Source organism: Pangasianodon hypophthalmus, chromosome 26, assembly GCF_027358585.1.
Source record: "Pangasianodon hypophthalmus isolate fPanHyp1 chromosome 26, fPanHyp1.pri, whole genome shotgun sequence".
In the NCBI taxonomy this organism is placed as follows: Eukaryota; Metazoa; Chordata; class Actinopteri; order Siluriformes; family Pangasiidae; genus Pangasianodon; species Pangasianodon hypophthalmus.
The window spans coordinates 8,658,943-8,680,629 of NC_069735.1; the positions used below are offsets into that span (position 1 = coordinate 8,658,943).

Sequence of the window (21,687 nt, forward strand, 5' to 3'; positions counted from 1 at the left end):
CATAACTGAAAGAAAAAGGAACTGGATGTATTGAAGTGATATAGCATGCTGCAGATCCCATTTTGGTTAAAATTGAGGTTAAAATTTTAATGCAGACAGCCACTAGAGGGCGTCAAAGATATTTTAACTCAACTTTACAATCCTGTTCACTTTTACAGTGTTGTGTTCAACATATATATAGTTTATAGAAGTACCCAAGGATGTTACAGTTGTCGTTTCTTCAACTGCCCCCTTCCTATCATATATCAGTCTTTACTCTTCATTCATTCATATTCAGTGATCACTTGATCCTGGTCAGGGTCAGGGGTAAATCCGGAGCCTTTCCCAGGATCACTGGGTGCAAGGTGGGAATACACCCTAGATGGGACACCAGTCTATCGCAGGGGGCCACACACACACACTCATATATTTTATGGCAATTTAGCATCTCCAATCCACCTACTGGCATGTTTTTGGAAGGTGGGAGGAAAGCCGAGACCCTGGGGGAAACCGATGTGGATACGAGGAAAACACATGAAACTCCACACAGACAGTAAGCACCTCTGAAACAAACTGGGGACCCTAGAGCTGTGAAGAAGCAATGCCACCATACTGCCCTTCTTTATGTTTCAGGAGGAGTGATTTCTTATTTCTAATGTCAGGTTACTGGCTGTTCCAGTGGTCATAAAAATACCAACAATATTTCTGCCATAACAACATATGCCAATTTCATGCCTTATTTAAGGAATTGTCTTATGGCCTTACTTGTTAATCAGGTAAATCAGGGTCCATAGGGTCCACCACTTCAGAATACTCCACAGCATCACCTTGTCTACTGTGTTACATGATGTTGTTACATAGACTGGCATAGACCTGTACCCAGTGTATACGATTATTAAATTTATACTTAACAATGAACAGAAATTAGATATCTCATCTGATTTGTTAATTAAGGAAACCTAATCATACAGTATTCTACCTGCATCTTTTATTCTATGTCAATCACATTCTCTTTCTCTTTCTCTTTTCACAGAAATGAAAGAGAGAATGCAGGGGGAAATCTGTAGGGTTGCCACAGGTTAAACAGTACCACAGCTTCTTAGTTGATAGAGAGGAAAACACTGTCACAGCTTCATTGGCTGTTTTGGAAAATCACTGGGTTACAGTTTTAATCTTAGGAATGCAAATAATCTGTATTAATGTGAAATTAATACAACAACAATATTTAAATTAGCATTTAAATTTCAGTCGCCCTTGTTCTGATTCATCATATACTATCATTTACAGCTTCATCCAGAGAATCAAAGACTTCTGCATCATTCATTAGGAAACGTGCCTCCAGGATTCTGTTATTTCTAAAACCATCACAATGATATAATGTATAATGATTTTGCTTTTCAGTATGGCATGTTTTCCACAAGTCAGTAATGAAAATCAAAATTGCTTGTGTACTGCTTTTCAAACTTTTTAAATTTGAAAAGCTGCTTTTTAAGAATTTGAATAAATAGACAGACACTCATTAGAATGGACACTAATATGTATGTTTGCTTAATAAAAGGAAGGTGTGATGGCTTGAACATAATTGTTGGGGGCAACTCCAGAGCATGAGCATTACTGAGTTACTGATGAAGTCCTGCATTTACAATTAAATTAATTCACCTCTGTGTGACTAAACATCTTGCATATAAAGGAAAAGGTAATGGTTGATCTCACATGCTTTTATTCTCATTTTAACCAGAATGCATACTAAACAAAAATCAGTCCTATATCAAAGTGTGTGAGATGATCCTAGTGTTCACTGAAGTAAATATGTGGAAATCAGTGGGGAAACTGGTGTCTAATTCCAGGTAATGACATGCTTATGCTATTGACATTTATGACAGAACTATGTTGCTCAGTTCCTATTTGCAGGTTGGCAAAATGTGTCAATCAATTTAATTATAGTTCCATTATTAAAAATAATTTCAGAAACCCCAATCGGGAACATGGGAGGCTCATACGAAAATATAAATTGTGGGGTTTAAGATCATCATGTAAGGTGTAAACATGACTCAGAGGTGCAAATGTAGCTCAACTCAGTAATAGGTGCATTTGCATGTACTGAAGCTCTGTTACACTTATGCAAAGTTGCCCTGGTGCCAGCATTGCAACAATTTTAGCTGCCACTGCTACATGTTGCAGCTCAGTGAATTTCTGTCACTACTAGGGCCATCAAATGGCATCTTTTTCTTGCCTCAATCTTGGCAAATGAAAATTCCCCTTAGCTGGAATTCTTTACTGTCAGCTGCTCGACAATGAATAGGACATGCCAGGTTTGTGTATTAATGAGCTAATCTACTTTGAACATTTATGATAATTGTGGAAGGTGACAAGTCAGGAAATGCAGGTCATTTAGATGTGCATATTTTTCTGTTAAGAGGAAACTGTAATAAAACAGTACAATAAGACAAGATGATAATGTGTTGTATTTTTGTTCATCAGCAAACAAGAATATTTTGAAATACTGACAACATCTTGTCTATTCTTTTTTGATTATCTAAACCAGTTGAATTTATGGTTTTATTTGACACATACAAATAAAACAACATAATATATTAACGTATTATTATGTGAATTTAAAATTTCCATTATAACGTAAACCAATTTTATCAGTGTTCCAGTCTATTATACTGTGTATTGAAAATATATATATATATATATATATATATATATATATATATATATATATATATATATATATATATATATAATTCTGTTTTCACTAGATTTTCAGTATTTTAGCTTTCACTATTTGACAAGGCACGGTAATCCTGCGCATCTAGCTTATTTAACCAGTCTGTATTTACAAAAACTAAGTATTCTGTCAATTGTCCATGTGCATTTTGAACCTATTTACATAATTAAAAATTCATAGAATCTAAGGTCTTGTCGCTCCAGGCGAGAGACTTTCTCTTGGCAAGTTCCATCCAAGTCGGCTGAGCTTTGTCTGATGGAGGCTGCTGATCAGGCTCTGTTTGGGTGTTACTTCTGACTCCATGTTTTGATTGTCCCTGCAGTATAAAAGAGAAATGAGATGTAAGAATATACTAAAAAAATTGGTTTGAATTATACCAATATAGCAAGTACAAGCTATAGTATAGTATAAGCAGAGTAGTATAACCAATAACAATATATATATAAACTGACTGTCCACAAGTGTGGAAAATGTGCATGAAAGTATTAATATAATATAGAAGACAGAGAATTGCTTACACTGCACTAAACATTGTGATTGGAGTATATACAATTTTGATCATCTTTTATAAGGTATTAAACTCCTGCCTTATAATCTGTTATGCATACAACTATGGGTACTTACTGTATGAATATTTATTACAATGCATTATGCATTTATGTACACCATAATAAATGCATTCACAATGTACTATCATTAATGTAAGTGCCTTTTTTCTTCTATCTCACCTTAGAATCCAATAATTCATCTCTGTGTGTAGACTGGCTCACAGAACTCTTTTCTTCTCTCTGATTGGACATGGTCCATCTTTCCATTGCCCTTGGAGCTGTTTTGGGTGCAATTTGCTGTGATGATTGGTTAACTGGTTGGGGTTTGCTGGTTGGTGGTAAGTGAGGTCTAGGCTGCAGGGATGGTTTTGAAAGTTGTTGAGTGGAGGAGGATTGAGACGTAAATAAAGAAGGTGGTGGAGCTGGCTGAGTAGATGGTTTAGTGGAGAAGGACTGGTGGACTCTAGTCTTTTCTCGGGGAAGACTCCTCCGTGCTGGTTCAGGTCTGCTGTCTGTTTCACTGCCTAATAAGAAAAATGTTTTAAGTCATTCATTTTCCACAAAATAGTGAAGGCAAATTGATTGTCAGAAATATATAAAAATATAGAAAATATATATCTATATATAAAAATATATAGAAATATTTAAAAATATCAAATAATGTTAATAATCATAAGTGCACATCTGTAACGTTGGACTAAATTACAGGTAATGGGGTTTAACGTCAACATGTAGGATAATTTGTAAAAGTGAATGTTGATCAGCTCATTTCTACCCAACTTTGATGAATAAGGGCCATTACCACAACTTATTGTGAATTCTTACACAGTAAGAGTTACTCTCTGAAGTAATAACAGAATGTACCTTTGTCTAAAATTGGATCCTGTTGTGAATCCAAGCTCCGTGGTGCAGGATTTGTCAGAACATTTGCTTTTCTGTCATTACCAACTGCTTCCGTGTCACTGGAAACTGGTTCCTTTACTGCTAGATTATGATAGCCTTCCAGACTATGTCGCTTCATTTCAGCCTCTAATTTGGGCAGCTCAGAGCGATACTTTAGAGACAGAGACGTGCTTCGCAGCTTAACCCCAAAAAGACCTCTTCTGTCCTCGGACTCCTCAGCTTTCAGTTTTTCACTTTTTAGGTATTCTGTGCTTTGTAAACATGCTTCAGACTTTTCAGGATTGTCACCTACTCCTGTCTTGGAGACATTTTGGCCTATTGCTTCCCTCCTCAAACTGCTTCTTTTATCTGGAGTATTTCTGCAAACCTCAGTGGATTTTGAGTTTTCCACTTTTTCCATTTGTACTACCGGGTTCTGGTTGTAGGCTTGGCCCTTCTGTGTATTACCAGAGCTTTCGTCATCCTGCTTAGCCACAATCTCATCACTTGATTTGGAGCGATATTTTGCAGACGCAATGTTAAAGCGAAATGAGCTGGGTCTTAGTGGTTTATCATCTTCTCTTGATGATTCAGCCAGGCCTGAAGATGGTGCTGTCTCCTTTTCGGCCTCAGTAGGTTTTGCACTTGATACTTTAGGAGTGCCGGTATTTAAGCTTGACAAGGTTGGCTTTTTGGTCCGTGGTGCAGGAACAGGATGGGGCCTACTTATAGTTTCTGTTGGTTTAGAAACATCCACATCAATGGTTATTTTCAATGACTCCATTTGATCTGTGCTACATGCAGCCAAGCTATCATCAGTTCTTTCTTTTATAACATTATAATCACTTTCTATATCCACTGGACAAATGGACAGAGGTATTAAAGAAGTACTGGCCTGATGCTTTTCATTAACATTAATCTTATTTGTGTATTGGTTATTATTTGAAAATTCTTTTGCCAGGGGTTCTCTGGTGTTGTTTGAGGCATGCTGGGCTGTAATCTCATCAGAGTACACCGATAAAGTGGTGTTGGTTCTGTCTTCATTTTGGAACGGTTCTGTAGCGTTGTTGTTTAATGGACTACATGGGCTGCAATCCATTGGTATCACTTTCTCTGGTTCTTCCTGTACGTGTACACTGGAAGAAGGTGATACAGGTTCCTCAGCTTGGGTTGAATCTTCAGAAGTGTAGGAGTAATGGTGCATGAGCTCCATAGGTGTGACACTTTGCTCTGTCTCTTCCTTCTCTGAAAATGACTGATTCAGACTGTTCATGCTGCTGGACTGAGGACGGTACAGATTCTAGGAAAGAGAAATGAACAACAGGCTATTAATCAAAGCAAAAAAATATGTAAAGGTGATTGATTTATGAAAAAGCTTAACTTGTGTCTTTAAAGCTATTCTTAAACCAGTATTGTAGATCAAAATCCTTACAGGTGTTTTTTTCCCTCTGGTGCTAGCTCGTTGATTCCTGGGCTTGATGGACATGCGATGACGAGCGGCCGAATTGTCTAAGATGGGGACATACTGGGCGGGGCTTGTGAAATCCACACCAGCAGAGGGTGATTCTTCTGGTGACAGTTGGGGGACTGGAGAAAGGGGTCTTGATGAGGGTTGTGAGAAACCACCCTGAAGTGCAAGAGAAATGTGTTAATGACGGATGTCCACATTGTGACAATGAAACACTCCCAACTTCACCACAACACAGTGATAAAAACAGAAAACTTTTCTATACATGTCATTTCATTTCAGTATTATGTTGTCTTTACCTGCTCTTCTTCTTCACTGCCTGTTCCTGCTAAACTTAACCAGCTGAGATGTTTTTTAGCCTCAGGATACTGTGATGGACACAAAAACAATGATTTCACTCACAATGAAGGAATGTGCCCAAACTTCAAACTTACTTCATATCACTTTTTGAGCTGTTTCATTCACCTTAGAGGCTCCTCTTTGCATGGCTACCTCTTGGAAGGACATTTCAGGAGGACTACGAGGTAAGCCATCATCCTCAGAAGTTGTTCCGGAGTCTTCCATTCGCTTTCCAGGAATCAACATTGGAGGAGCCAGTCGCATGTTCTGTTGCTGTAGCTTCAACTGTTCAGAGTTACAAACAATTGATATCCTTCAGATACTGATTTAAATTAAACATCCACTCAAGAACCCTACTTTGTAATTTTTCTCTATTGAACAGACCCAAATGTTGATGTTTCTTTAATTGAAAGAATGTCTGTTCATTGGCAATAAGGGCTAATAATAACATTAAAGATAAGAGGTTACGCTAAAGTCTTGGTATGGTGGAATAGATTCAATTTGACTACTGACTGCTATGTGTAAGAGCGGTGCTTATAAATAGAATTATGTAGGCAGGGTGGAGCTAATAGTATTTCAGTAATTAATGTATGCTATTAATACATATAGAAATTAGACTATTGCAGACTATTAGCTCACCTGCAGAGCTTTAATCTTGCTGTGAACATTCTCCTGTGAGAGGACCCGCGTTGGCTGTGAGGACTGAACCTGATCAGCCAGGAAGATACTGTCATGAGACAATGCTCTGGAGCCTAATGTCCCCTCTGGATAGCTGCAACGTCAGATTAAACAGATATTATTAAGATTTACAGCAGTTAGAGTACAGAAGCATGTGCTTTCACATAAGAACAATCGTTCAAAAAATAAACACAAAGCCAAATACTGGAGTACATTTTCAAAGCAAGCTTACACTGGCTTGACTGGTATTTGATTGAATGGTAAATCCTTCACTCACTGACAGTCATCCTCTGAGTCATCCCCACCTCTCCCACCGTCCTGTGCAGTAACATCACCAGCAGACTGGCTCTGCTTCATCCGTCCTTCCGTATCCTTTTTCTTCAGACGCCCAAAAAGACGGACTTTGAGGAACTTGAACCTTGACTTCTTCCTCCCTGATAAGCATAGATGATAGACATTTTTATTTTAAGTAATAATATTTAAGTTAATGGGGTTCTGTGAACCTGTGTTGACAAATTCCTTTATGTCTCAATTTCATAAATGAATCCATTCATTTTGGAATAGGAAACATTATATATAATTATATAATGTAATTTCCCACAATATTTATATACCAGTATGGTGGAAAAAGAGGAGAAATATCTAACCTGTGACATCCTCTGTGTTTCCACTCACTTCTCCTTGGGTGGACTCCATCGCTATATCTGCAGTACAGGAATAGCTTTATTTTCATAAACAGCTTTGGTCAATGAGCTCATACTGTACTTTGTTTTCCCTGCACCTTAGTGTTTATTTGCTATATTCTGTTAGACGGATTTGAAATCTGGATCAATGTATTAATTTGTTTAATGTCATTTTACATAAGTGTGGAACATGTGGAAAGCATGATGCTTGCTTCAGTGTACCTCAAGGCTATTCGTGTTTATATGCTGACACGCAGTTATATTATCAGTGAACACGGGGCCAAATTTTATATCTACGCAATACAGTTGTAACGTAGTGCCATTTTGTGGAGCACTATCTGTTTAATGCTCCAGATATCTGTATCTATATTCAGGTTTGAACCAGAAAAGGGTGTGGTCTAGAGCAAATAGGGTTATCTATATCTCTTCAAGGAGGGTTATGCTGTATCTCTTCATCTGTCACTCTCTTGCACTACCTGCAATACAGACGTGAATATGCACCAAGTGCTGCTTTGATGCAGTACAATGTGCAGCATATAATCCAGGTAATTGATAATCGAACAAAAATATGAGCATTGGCATACAGATGACACGGTGGCTGGGAAGAGAATATTCAAAAATTGGGAAGAAAACAGAAAGGAAAACAGAAAATAATAGAGTAGAGAGTTTCACAATATTGTTGTCTATCATTTCATGTCATTTCAACTGGCTTCATCCTTAAGAATTAAATGGTTCTGTAGGTTCTATTCTTGAAAAATGATGGCTGTAATTTGAATACATAGTTCAAGATATTTCTCTTTGGAGGATATCACCAATAGTAATCCATCCATTCAGTAGTGTCCATGTATCAACAGGGTAATAGTGTTCCTCAGATTCTCCAACTGCCACAATAATGCGTGGGTCTACATCAAACTGTCAACATAGCTTGAATAATGGTCTAGCTAGTCAGTTTGCTGGATGGCCTTCTCTATGCAGAGTCACAGTTGTGTCATATTCCTTCCATTTTTTAATAATGGATTTAATGGTGGTCTGATAGATGTTTAGGATATTTTTTATAACCAAACCTTGATTTACACTTTTCCAGAACTTTGTCCTAGATTTGTTTTTATAGCTCCTTGGTCTTCATGTTTGTTTAAGTATGTTCTCTATCAAAGTCTGAGAACTTACAGGAGCAGCTATATCTTTACTGAGATCACATTAAACTTTAACTGCACCCAGGTGAACTCCATTCAATAAAGTATTGTATGTGACTTCTGACTGCAACTGGTTACACCAGAAATAATTTAGGGCTTTCACAGCAATTTTACCTTGTTTACACCCAAATTTTACCTTTTTTACATGTAAAGAATTTTATGAACTATATGAATTTTTCTACCACTTCAGTATGGGTTACTCTGTATTGGTTCATGACATATAATCCCAAGTTGTAACACTACGAAATGTGGAAAAGTTGGGTGAATGGGTGAGTACTATGCAAGGCACTGTACACATTGTTTAGAAATATATTACATGGTTATAAAATAGAAAAACTATATGTAAAGAGTGCTTGATTTATGTGTTTTTCTTTTCATGTAAATTTGTGTGATAGATCAGAAGCTTTCAAGAACACAATTAGGTTTCTGGGATGAAAGGTTGTTTAACTGAGACAGAGCCACCTTACATGGGTGTGGAGTTGACTTTGGCCAGGGCTGAGATACTAGTTGCCTAGCAATCTACACTGCATGGATGACATGATATTATATTAAATCTGGTGCTCAGTACTACAATCTAGAAAATGCAGACTTTGCCTATACTCACTTACGCATTAGTCCCAGACACGCATAGCATGGAAAATGGAATTACATTTAGAAAAGGGCAAAGCTATCAACACAGAATGTCTACCATTGTGGCCTCTTTATTGGGCCAACATGAAAGAGCAACAAATGGCTTTTTATCGGGAAACATTATCCCAAACTGGAGGTTGTCAAACAGCCATTTATTGTGCATGTTTTTCTTTCCCTATGTATGCACTCTATTGAATGAAGCAATGAGCTCCGCTGTATCAGGTCTCCATAACAAGGTTCACTATCTGGCCTGTAACAGGTCACTTTGGGTTATTGTGTTCAGAAAGGAGAATGTAACACCACAGCAGATAATAGGTTCTTTATTCACATCATAAATCCTAACACTGAATTCTTAATTTAACTTGTTTTACATAGTTAACACACAGTTGAGACTCCACAGTTTGTTTACTCAAAGTTTACGTCATCAAAGGTCATCCTTTCTACACTTTACTCTTTCTTTCTTTGTATCTCAATAGCATTCAGCTTGTGAATGGCAAAGCAAGGCTATGACAAATGGCAAGATGAGACACAGTGGACTGAATAACACACAGCTGAAAAGAAGATTATATATGGATCCCAATTTCTTACTTAAAAATCTCATTATAGGTTGCATATGTATTTATACATATATGTACATGTAGCTAATTCATATGATGTAAACTTACCAGCAGGGTGACGTGAAGTCTCAGTAAGCACTTCTTTCACTCTCTTCTGTGGTTTCCTTTTTGTCCCTTGTTTGTCTCCGTCTCTCAGGGAAGAAGGCTGTGCCCACACATACACTAACAACCACCATCCGTTGCCATTACATCACTGACATCTGCAAATGAAAGAGAGGCAGGACAAAAGGTGCATGTGAATTTGTTAGTGGGAAAGACTAGAGGAGTGAGATCAAAATCAGAGTGAGTACCTGCAATCCTTAGGTGCATCAATTGGAAAATACAACACTGTCACTAATTATAATTATTATGTTTCATTTTTTGCTACTTCAACTGTAGAATAACAAACTAAAAACTCTAGCTTTGTTTATAACAAACTCTAGCTTTGATTTTTCTTTAAATTGAACTGAATGTACCTTAAGTTCCAGACCGTATCTCCAGGACAAAGTGACAAATCCTGATTAAATTTTTTTTAGAATATCATTAATGCAATCATTTTGCAATCTGTCTCCTTGCTTGTTTGCTCCCCCACTTCATTTAAACCCAGTCACCCTGCTGCATTTTAATGAACCTGACTCGGCACAAGTCGTATCTAGCATGACAGCTTCAGTAATTAGTAACTATTTTGCAAAACAGAGCTGAATAGAATGAAGTAAGGGGTTACAATCCTCCCCGTTCACTAGGTACTGAATCAGGGAAATCAAAAGAGCAATGTTTAAAAATTAAACTCCAAGTGGGGGGGCGACTTTTCAGCATTCTGGTAGTGTACTGACTCCGCACAGAGGTAGAGTACTGAGTATGAAGCCAGTGAACTGATAATTAATATATAACCATCTATCTTGCTGCCTAAACCTCCTGGATCCTCTTCTTAACATGATACATTTATTTTCAAATAAATACATAATGTTTAACTGGTTATCAGTGCACATCATCCAGTTATTGAAGCTCTAATCTATATTGTGGCATTAAGTCTCTTAATAAAGTCAACATCTTTCCCTATTTACTAAGGCACACTGTATTCATTGAAACCTTCAATAAATAGCTGATTGTTTTAACTAGCAGGTGTTTCCCTGTTTTCCTGTTGTACACGTTTGCATATTTTCATCTTCTGCCCCCAGCTTCTCTACATTCAGTTTATTAACTGCTATGCAAATTCCTTGTGCTACAGTTGGAGACTCCCCAAAGATCGGCAAGTGTGCAGCTGAGCTTTCCATGAGGAGATCTCCCAGCTGGGTTTAGCGTTCTTTCTACACTATCCTGTGCTGCGAAAAAGCCTTTAACTAAAACTACATAAATGAAGAGAGCAGTGGTGGCTCATACATAGGGGCACTCAAAGCCCCACTATTTATATCAGCCATTTGACAAATTTTTATAATCTTATAAAATCACAACTGCATACATCTTAAACTCTGCTGAAATATTACTTGCCTCTTCTGAGTGACCAATGATTTTACAAATATATCCTGATGTTACATTGATTTGCTCACTTTTCTAGATGCAATCATGGGACAGTGTGATCAGCACCCCATTTAACTCCACAGAGCTATTATTCCACCTAGCAGTCAAAAACAGGATCTGCAGCAATTGCTAGTAGAGGCCCATTGGGGCGGAAGTCACGCTGCCCCATGCTTGCTAAATGAACATTTTCAGTGGAGGAGCAGCAGCAGACAGGACAGTTAATTACAGGGTTGTCCGGTTCATGGTTTTTACTCTATGCTGGGCTAGTTTAAAGATACTCTGTTGCTCCAACACTAACATAATGCTAATGACAGCTGACACAGTTATATTTTTTCTTACAAAAAGCAAGTTTAATTTTACTATTTATAGATTTTTTTTTATAAATACAATTACAGTTACAGTGACAACAGAGTTATACATTTATTCCCTGTTGTTTGACGTCATACATCACCTCATCATCATCCTGTGAACACGAGGAGTATGCTGAGCTACAAAATCATGGTGGTCTAACAAAAATACCTGGAAAATGTCATAACACCACCTTATGTAGGTATTATGTAGCCTTGTGAATGCTACCCTTAACTGAAATGTTTTTGTGGGGATTTATATTTTTTTTTTAAAAATAAGCTAAAATATAATGCACACTAATTGTCATAGTTAAATAGTGATAAATGGCTCAACTTGGAAGGAGCTTAAATAATTGCAAATGACACCATAAAATCGAGGAGTGCTTCTACACTAGTGTAGATCAATCATATGTTCTCACATTGGTCAGGTGTTTAGTGTACAAAGAAACTCCTCTCTGACTCATCAATTAAACATTTACAGAACAGCTTAGGTTCTTGCTGATTACACATCACATGACATTTTTGGTATTTATGGACTACGACGACTGTTCAAATATATCAAAGAACTGCTATCTACATATCAAGAACAAACCTTGATGTGTCTCTAATTACAATACTGTATTGTACAAAATACTTCTTTAAGATATAGCTAACACATCCACATTAGGTGATTAACTATCATATTACTTCTTTTGCTTACACAACCACAATACACTTTGAAATGTTCTCTCTTGATTTAGTCTGTTCTTTTCAGACGCTTCCTTTCTTCCCCTCTTCTGGCCCTAACTTTTCTGAATGCTCTAATTCAGGTGCTGCCTTACACTCAGGTAATATTATCTTTACAGGGAGGAAACTTTGGTCCGTTTATTCACTAAGAAAAGACCACGTAGGCTGCATTCAGTCTTACACACAGTCAGGTGATCCAACTGTGTATAAAAATAATGCTGTATAATAATCATTATAATAGGATTGCTTTGTGTTATAATAAGAAATAAAACACAACAGGGAGCGCTGTTGTAGGCAAATAATCAGTGATGGGATGGCGCGATGTTGCCTGGTGCAAAGAGAAGTTAATTGTATCACCCCAAATTTAATTACTTTCCAAATAACAGCACATCACCCAGCATTCAGCAATTTGCCAATTCCAAAAATGCTAAATAAACTTATCTTCACAGAAAGCTTCACCACAGAACATTCATTTTACTTCTGTTTATGAGGAGTGTCCTACATTCAATCAGCCAATCATGTGGCAGCAGCACAATGCAGAAAATCATGCCGATACAGGTCAAGAGCTTCAGTTAATGTTCACATCAAACATATATAATGGAGAAAAAGTGTGATCTCAGGCATGGTTGTTGGTGTCAATCAGAAGCTGCTGATCTCCTGGGATTTTAACACACAACAGTCTTTACACAAATGATGTGAAAAACAAAAAAACTTCCAGTGAGCAGTAGCTCTATGGGCAGAAACGCCTTGTTGATAAGAGAGATCAGAGGAGAAAAGCAACTCAGAACATACATCAATCCTTGAGGCAAACAGGCTGCAATAGCAGACGACCATATAAGGTTTTACTCCTGTCAGCAAAGAACAGGAATCTGAGGCTAGAGGAAAGGACCTTAGATATATTTAAATATAGATTGGCTTTCCCCATAAGTTCATATCTAATAGTCTTACTATGCAACACATTACAAATGTCAGCCAGCCAGGGTGCAACTTCGATACATTTTTTAAAATCCAGAGCAATAAAATCTTTTATGGATCTGGCAGTTACTTAAAGTAACTAAGTTTGGTGAACAATGGCAACTGCAGTGTTTGTTTTATACAAACACACACTTCACACAAGTTATGCAATATAGAGCAAACGGAATAAAACTGAACGTGTTGAGATTCTCATATGAGACGATAACTTTGAAGGTAGTTTAGTCTGTGCAGATCTCTCTTTTAAGGTTCTTCTCTAAAAATTCCTAACTTAAATAATATTAATAATTAAATAAATATATATCTTTTTAAATTAATAATTAAAAAGCAGGTGTAACATAAACTATACATAGTGTATCCTGGTGCCATCTCTTCCCAAGGTAAGCGACGCATACACACCCGGCTGTCCACATGATGTAAAAGAAAACGTGATTCATCAGACCAGGCCACTATCTTCCATTGCTCCATGGTGCAGTTCTGATACTCACGTGCCCATTGTAGGCGCTTTCAGCAGTGGACAGGGGTCAGCATGGGCACTCTGACCGGTCTGTGGCTACACAGCCCCATACACAGCAAGCTCCAATGCACTGTGTTTTCTGACACCTTTCTATCATAGCCAGCATGAACTTTTTCAGCAATTTGTGCTAGAGTAACTTTTCTGTGGGACCAGACGGGCTAGCCTTTGCTCCCCATGCACATCAATGCATAAATGAACCTTGGGTGCCCATGACCAGTTCACTGCTTGTCCTTCCTTGGACCACTTTTGGTAGGTACTAACCACCCAGTCATCTAACCATCGTAATTTGGGCCTTGTGAAAGTGGCTCAGATCCTTATGCTTGCCCATTTTTCCTGCTTCCACCACATCAATTTCAAGAACTGACTGTTCATTTGCTGCCTAATGTATCCCACCCCTTGACAGGTGCCATTGTAACGAGATAATCAATGTTTGGTTTTAATGTTATAGCTGATTGGTGTATAATTTACCAATTAAAGGTTTATATACGCTAAACTGAACATATACTTTAGCTGCCTTACAGACATTTTGATAAAGGCTTTTGGTTGAATTTGTAAATATGTAAATAAATTTATGTAAATAGTGTATACATTTATTTCTGAATGAAAATGAAGAAATGAAATTCACTGTACTGTATGTGACAAATAAAGGCATTCTTTCTTTTTGTTTTTCTATTGATAAGTAGTTATAAATAATTTTTTTAAACTTAAAAAAAAATAAAAAATTTTTCCCTTTCAATTAAGTTTCAAGTAGTTGTCATTTGGATCTTCTTAGGAGAAGCAGCTAACAAGTGCTCAACATATTTGGGAAATTTAAGAAAGGTTCCCTGAGTGTTCAATATTACTCTGAAATAGTAGAAAATAGTACAAATTAAGACCTTCTATGAGCAGGTGTGTGCAAACTTTTGAGTGTAAATCTACTTTTTTTTTTTAACAATCCTTTTGTCTGTTTGTGTGATAAGAAAGCTAGTTTCCTAACATATCTAAATTAATTACACTGAATTACCATTATAACCATTTTCCTTTTAACACTACCCACTCTGTAGCACTCTGTGCCATATGAGCCGAGAAAGCTGCTCGATCATTAACGGTGTTTCGCAAATGCACACACTGTTCCTTAGCAATCCAGTAAAGTATTCCTCCTTGCTAACTGACCTTTGGATAGCTATTATCTGTGAACTCTCTCAGTCTGCACTCTCTCTCTCTCTCCTCTCAGCTCACTTTCTTATTACGTATGGAAGCCTTTATTTGCTCACTTCAGCTTCTTCTTAAGAAATACTTTAGCTCAAAGAGTGGAATGATCCCTTAGCATGTTTGTTCTCCAGCTCAGGTTTTTAGGCCATGGTTAAGATTCTGGAGCATTTTTTTATTCTTCAGTAATGTCTGGAGTAATGTTTTCTTACTTATCTGACGTGTAATCCCAATGGATTTTTCTGTGTATTGATGTGTGAACCTCATGTGAACTTGTATCTTCTTCATTGGGATTATGAAGATCAGTCGCCCAAACAAACAGGTCTTAACAATTGATAGCCACTTTGTGCACTGCTCAATTAATGTTCATTATCTTGCTCCAGCAACCCTTACAATTTAAACATTTGACTCTTTAAAAAACTGTAGTAATGAGTAGTAAAGAATGTTTTAAACCAACTTTAGTGGTTATCTTTGATGGAAAATGGGTAAGGAGACAAAGGGATATATAATATTTATTAATAAACACACAAATACAGACAAAACTGTTAGTCATCTAAAATCGATGGGTATCTAAACATACATTATATTTGGTTCACATCTATACGTTAATCTATGCATTAATTGAATAACTGAATATTTTCAGATAACAGATAAAGTTCAAAGTACTTAGTTATTGGAGTGAACATCTGAATAGTTTATTACAAGTGATCCATTTGTAATGGCTAATATATTTTTCCTGCATTAAGCATTGGGTGTTCAGAAAATGTATCTTTACATTTATCTGTTTGGCAGATATTATTATCCAGGATATAATCCAAGCAGTTGAAGGTTAAAGACTTCGTTCAAAGTCCCAACATTGGCACACTGGTCATCATGGGAGTTGATCTAACACCCTTCTAATCACTAGTCCATAAACAGTCATAATGACAAAGTGTAGGTTTGGACAATATTTACATTTTGGGATTAAACATGACATGAGATCCTGATATTGAAATCAAAATTGTGGTATCATTAAAAGCATTATGGTTATGGGGGAATATAGGAAATAATGAAATGTAATTGCAACTGCAATTCAAAATGTGAAGTTGTAGTCTACAACTCCCATGATCCTCAGCCCATGACCTCATCATAAGACCTCCAGTCAAGCTCCTATCCCTGTTCAGTGTCTCCTGATTATTAATGACACTCTCCTGTTTGCAAACACATGACTCCTTTTAAATAACCAGGTCTCTTAATTTCAATTTACTAAAGTCTCGCTCCAACATTGTGTTTGGGATGATTCTAAGCATTTATCTGCCTGTCTTGATTAGCGTTTTTACCATAATGCTTCCTGATTTAGTCTTGTCTAGTTTACGCCTGTTTTGATTGTTTTGAGATTCCCGTGCATCCACTACAGTAAGGTTTCTCAAACTTTTTACAGTCAGGAACCCGTCTAGGAAAAGGCCCCCTATTAATTATTAGTGGAGCCAGGGCATTTTTTCAGATTTCAGTTGACATTATTTATAATGTATAAAAACATAACCACTGGGTTACATGGACCCCTGGGGGACACCACTTTGAAAACCATGGCACTGAAAGACCCCACTGATGTTCACTGAATAGAAAGCCAGGTGGTGCAGGAGCCAAACAAACAAACTGAGATACACCTTCACATCAGTGCTCTTCACATGGTCATGGAATTCCTCCATTGCGCTTAGTTTATGTCACAACATAAGAATCTCATGGACTGACAGCAATTGTAACTTCAGGCGTTGCAAACAAGGACATGACAGGAGTACAATATACACTATATGGCCAAAGGTATGTGGACACCTGACCATTGCACATTGCACCATATGTGGTTCTTCCCCAAGCTGTTGCCACAAAATTAGAAGCACACAGTTGTATAGAATGTCTTTGTATGTTGTAGCTTTACAATTTCCCTTCACTTGAACTAAGGGGCATGACAATGCCATGCTCCAAATTCTAGTGGAAAGCCTTCCCAGAAGAGTTAAAGTTATTCTAATAGCAAAGGAGAGACTTAATCTGGAATGAGATCTTCAGCAAGCACATATGTGTGTGATGGTCAGATGTCCACAAACTTTTGGCCATAGAGTGTACTTGAACTGCTAGGTGATGTAATCAGAGCGTAATATGATTCTGCACTAGATTTCTCTTCATCTTTGTCGAAAATAATAAAAAGCATGTTTAAGCTAATTAAAATACCATTTAAATGTATTCAGTTAGCAAACGCTTTTATTCAAAGTGACCTGCAAATGAGACGGTATGCAGTCTGAACATACAGCGGGATCTTATTAAGAAAACAGTTGCTCTCTGGCAGTCCCGGAGCGTGAACTCACAACCTCACAGCCATGAGCACAGAGCAGTGGAGCTCCTACTGCCTCTACCAAAGGCCTTTCATTCAAAGGCTAAATCAAAACGAGCAACCACGTTTAATGAACCTCTGGGCTTTGATATAGATCACAGGCCTAAATAAAGCCCATCGGTTTTTCTCACCCTTTTAAATACATAGCTTTCACTATTAGTTTCATTGTAGTTACTGAATAATATATAGCCGTGACTGATTAATATGCTTAAGATGAACATATATTTAATAAGCCAGGTTACCCCTTCAATGGGCAAGAATATAAAAAGACTTAAGAAAATGAATTCATTACTGTTTTTTAACATATTAAAAATGGGTTCAATTACTACAACTTTGCAATTTGTTTCAAAATATGAAACATATTTATTTACAATTATACAGTTTGTATTCAAGGACACATTGCCTGTTTAGAGTATCTCTCCTTTTTTAAATAAAATTAATATTTTTGGCATGGCTTGTTAAAAGTTTAGAAACTGCTTTAAAACAGTGGGCCTCATTTATCAATCTTTTAGTTGCGAGTAAATGTGTGTGTAAGCCAAACTGAATAAAACTGAATCTGCCAGATTTACAAAAGTTTCGGAAATGCTTATTTTCTTCGTACTGGCGTATATATGTTGATGAATTTGAATCACTGGTAAATTACTGCACGCATGCACAGCACAGCTAATTTGGTGATGCCCACAAAACTCCTTAAAAGGCAAAGGTCACAGAGCTTATATGGAGTAAACAACAAAAAAGACTTTCTCAGATGTAGAAGAAGAAGGCATTTTGACTCACGTCTAGGCCAATAAAAGTATATATATTTAACAGCGTAGTAGGACCTGAAAGGGCAAAATCTGGAACTGAATTACAGAAAAGGTGAATACCATGTGAAATAAGTGAGGTAAAAAGAAAATAGTTTGACCTGAAAAATGGAGAAAAATATATCTCTAAGGCACCCAGGTGATTGTGGACACCAAGCACATCACATAGGTAAACTTTTTTTTTTTTTTAAATTCAAAGCATCTCAGCGACTGTCAGCCAGACATCTCTTGCACTCTGATGTGCCCTCCCCAAAGCCATGTTGGAAAAGCAAGAGGATATGTGTCATAGGAAGCCTGATGTTGGTTTGCAGCACACTTGGGCATATACAGCATGCCGCAGATTGAGACTTATCAGATCAGTCACTTATTTCCATGAATACCAAATTTCATGTGTAAACACTCCTACATATGCTTTATGAATAAATCCGCTCATACCCATTTCCTATGTTCATGGCCTATATCCATATCCTAATGTTGTGATCAAATTACTTTTTTCCAAACTTTACAACACTGATGTTTGTAATGATGTAACTCTGAACATGGAATTCATTATTTTTTAATATAAACATAAAATATCATATTTTAAAACATTATTTTCATAAAAATAACTTCTTCAAAATATTGTAAACATTTTTTAAAAATCTACATTTATTGCCAAATCAGTGGTCTTGTCGCTGTACGTGTTGATGCCAGGGTGTTGATATCAAGTCACATGACCTGAGAACTGGAGCCAGCCCAGTCTTCAATGTTACCCACTGAAATTAATCCCACCCAGTCACTGCTCCTCCTCAGAGCCTGACAAATGTTTGTATCGCCCAGGATACATGACCCATTTAAGGGTTAAAGTGTAGAACTCTTTTTAATTTATCTCTGAAACCTTTCTACGTACAATGAATATAATTGCGTGGAGTGTACCAAGTCCGGTAATAAAATACACTACTTCAAACACACAGATATGTAAACATGCAATATCCAGGGCTTGAACTGTACATATTGTCCTAAACATATTGTCCTCCTTAAAACACAAATAGTGCTTAGAAAAAAACAGTTCATCAGCCTTTCAAACTTTCAAAAATACCTGGGCAACCCCTTGAAGGCTACAGAACAACGAGATTCACAATCGCTCTATTACAGATTAACTTTAAATTCAACTACGCTTGCAGAAGAGCTCTTCATTATCCTCATCATCGACCATACTCTCTTTAGACTGCATATAGAAGCAAACCCAATGTATTCTCTATTTCTGAGTAATCTGAGTCCCATGATACTTTTGGACAAAGAGTTCCAGCTGCAACGCTGTACCAAAAACACTGAGGACAAAGTGATAGATTAAAATTAATTCTATACTATATGAGTGCAATACAGTTTAAGATCACGTATATGTACTTTAATAGAGCTGCATCTTACACTGTCACCTGAATGAATAAAAAGTCAACTTTATTACAGTATTGTAATTTTTTTTTATTAATTAATGTGATTTTATCTTTTCAGATCTCTCTTCCTGGTCGTGAATTGTTTTTATTTAGACTAGACAGGAAAAATAATCTGAGGCAAGTTAACGCTCTTAAATTAACATGTCACGCAATCTGGCACACACTACTATGAAGACTATAAGTAAGAAATCTCAAAATGGCAGCTTCGTTTTTCAAGCTTATAGACGATTTCTTAGGAAATTTCTCATTTTCTCCTTTTCTGGATTTTTACTCCTCAAATTATAATCTTATCTGATAATCATGGAAATGACGCAGTGCTTTAATTCATTTATGCTCCAAATCTGAAATAAAATCTAGACATCCAGTTCTGAAAACCAAATCCTTGGGTTTATAGAATATATATGAAATATATATTCCATATAACCAAGGATTTGGTTTTATGGAATATATGTGAAATATAGTAAGAGTATATACAATAAAAATATCTGCCAAACAGAAATGACAGTAATAAACTGATTCAGGTGATTCAGAGCCATGAAGTCACACTACAATCATTTACAGCTAGCTTATGCATATATGTCAAAAAAAAAAAAAAAAAAAAAAGGAAAATGTTTAATGAATGTATCATGTATGTTTATTTGGTATTTATCTTTATCCCTCTATATAAATCTTTCTCCCAAGATTACAACTTTATATTACTGCAGTACTGAACATGAGGGTTAAGAAACATTAAACAGGTTTTGATTTAAAAAAAAAAATGTAAAAAAAGAATAAAAAAATACAGTCTGTTTCCTCAATGTATTTTTTAAACACCTTGTTTTTAAGTCTGCGTGCAAAATAGACTCATAAACTCAAACACTACATGCTATTATCTATCCATGACACCTTCTAGCATGTAGATGTGTAGAAAGTTCATTTCAGTGTGCATTTACTATATTCTTTACGGCACATTTCATTCTCAGGAATAATTATACACAGATTCACGCTGACTAGGTGTACAGAACTGTCTTTTTATTTAAATGTCCACCTTTATAATAGCCGACATTTCCTTTCTATACAACTTAAACATGTACTTTCGGTATTTGACAATAAATATTTTCGAATTACAAGAACAAACCTCGAGTACAGTTTGCAGCAAAAAACAGGACGAAAAGTTAAAAAATAACAACCAGCTTACCTGCACCGGTGGAGCGCGCGACCATCTCCGACCTGCAGGTGTTCGAACGCTGTGAATTGCCTGTCACGCGACGCTAAGCCACGCCTCCTCATCCGTCTCAAACAATCATTGGTCAAATTCTCTGCCCTGCAAGGGAACGTCACATGTCTCCGCCCAGAGAGAGCAAAGTACCTCAGTAAGGCTCTAACAGTGGGCTTGTCTTGTAACCTCAAAGGTGTGGGTGTTTATTATAAAGTATTTGTTTACTGAGTGTGAAAAAGCAAACCACACTCCAGACAAAGGTAAATTGTTTAATATAAATTGTTGAGGCATTGAAGAGCATATAAAAAGTAGAAGCTGTTTCGTCAGTTAGACGTAACCAACCATGAGCATACTATACACACACAGAAACAACCATTTTGTTTTTTTTGTTTGTTTTTTTTGAATAATTTGCATTTATAACATGTCTTCTGCTAAACTGCAGCAATAAAATTATAAAAAATGCAACAGGAAATGTATATTTCACTTCTTTGCACACTCTCTGTCTACCACATTATCTTAAATTTAGCAAGTTTGATGATTTTAAGCTCGGCCATTTTATTTGTCATTATGATATAATGTATGTCAGTTTCCTCTATAAAACATATACACCACAGTGTACACCATCTCCCCAGTTAGAAGGATATTACATAGGAATTTCCCAAAATGTTGATAATAGTTGGATTTACATTCGATTTTATACTGAAAAGTGACATTTTTCTTTATAACGGCCCATGATTTGTTCTTGGTTAAACAATAAAGAAATGATCTTCCAACATACTCTGCAGACAGAGAGCATCTTCACAGTGAAATAAACATTTTAACTCATCCAAAGTTTAGATTTTTGTTTTTATTAAGTATGCAAATTTACACATATTTAATAATGAATAATT

General features: G+C 36.6%; 1 protein-coding gene across 2 annotated transcripts; it reads right to left on the reverse strand.

The window, feature by feature from the left end:
• Window positions 1-2,709: 2,709 nt before the first annotated feature.
• Window positions 2,710-20,836, reverse strand: cracdlb (cracd like b). 2 transcript variants are annotated; one of them, XM_026932228.3, is made up of 11 exons: window positions 20,777-20,836; window positions 9,800-9,951; window positions 7,276-7,332; window positions 6,906-7,062; window positions 6,590-6,722; window positions 6,077-6,235; window positions 5,911-5,979; window positions 5,576-5,770; window positions 4,126-5,443; window positions 3,442-3,785; window positions 2,710-3,029 (listed from the first exon to the last, which is right to left on the reverse strand). In XM_026932228.3, the coding sequence occupies exons 3-11, from the start codon at window positions 7,322-7,324 to the stop codon at window positions 2,880-2,882; spliced, it is 2,574 nt and encodes an 857-aa protein (XP_026788029.3). In that variant the 5' UTR covers window positions 7,325-7,332; window positions 9,800-9,951; window positions 20,777-20,836; the 3' UTR covers window positions 2,710-2,879. The 2 variants fall into 2 exon arrangements, with proteins under 2 accessions (XP_026788029.3, XP_026788030.3); XM_026932229.3 differs by lacking the exon at window positions 20,777-20,836 and adding an exon at window positions 10,207-11,635.
• Window positions 20,837-21,687: the final 851 nt, after the last annotated feature.

Coding starts and splice junctions, on each gene's coding strand:
- cracdlb (XM_026932228.3), bottom strand. CDS start 7,324: ATGGAGTCCACCCAAGGAGAAGTGAGTGGAAACACAGAGGATGTCACA. Junction 6,723..6,905: donor GACTCAGAGGATGACTGTCA/GTGAGTGAAGGA, acceptor CTGACGTTGCAG/CTATCCAGAGGGGACATTAG. Junction 3,786..4,125: donor GGATCCAATTTTAGACAAAG/GTACATTCTGTT, acceptor TTTTCTTATTAG/GCAGTGAAACAGACAGCAGA.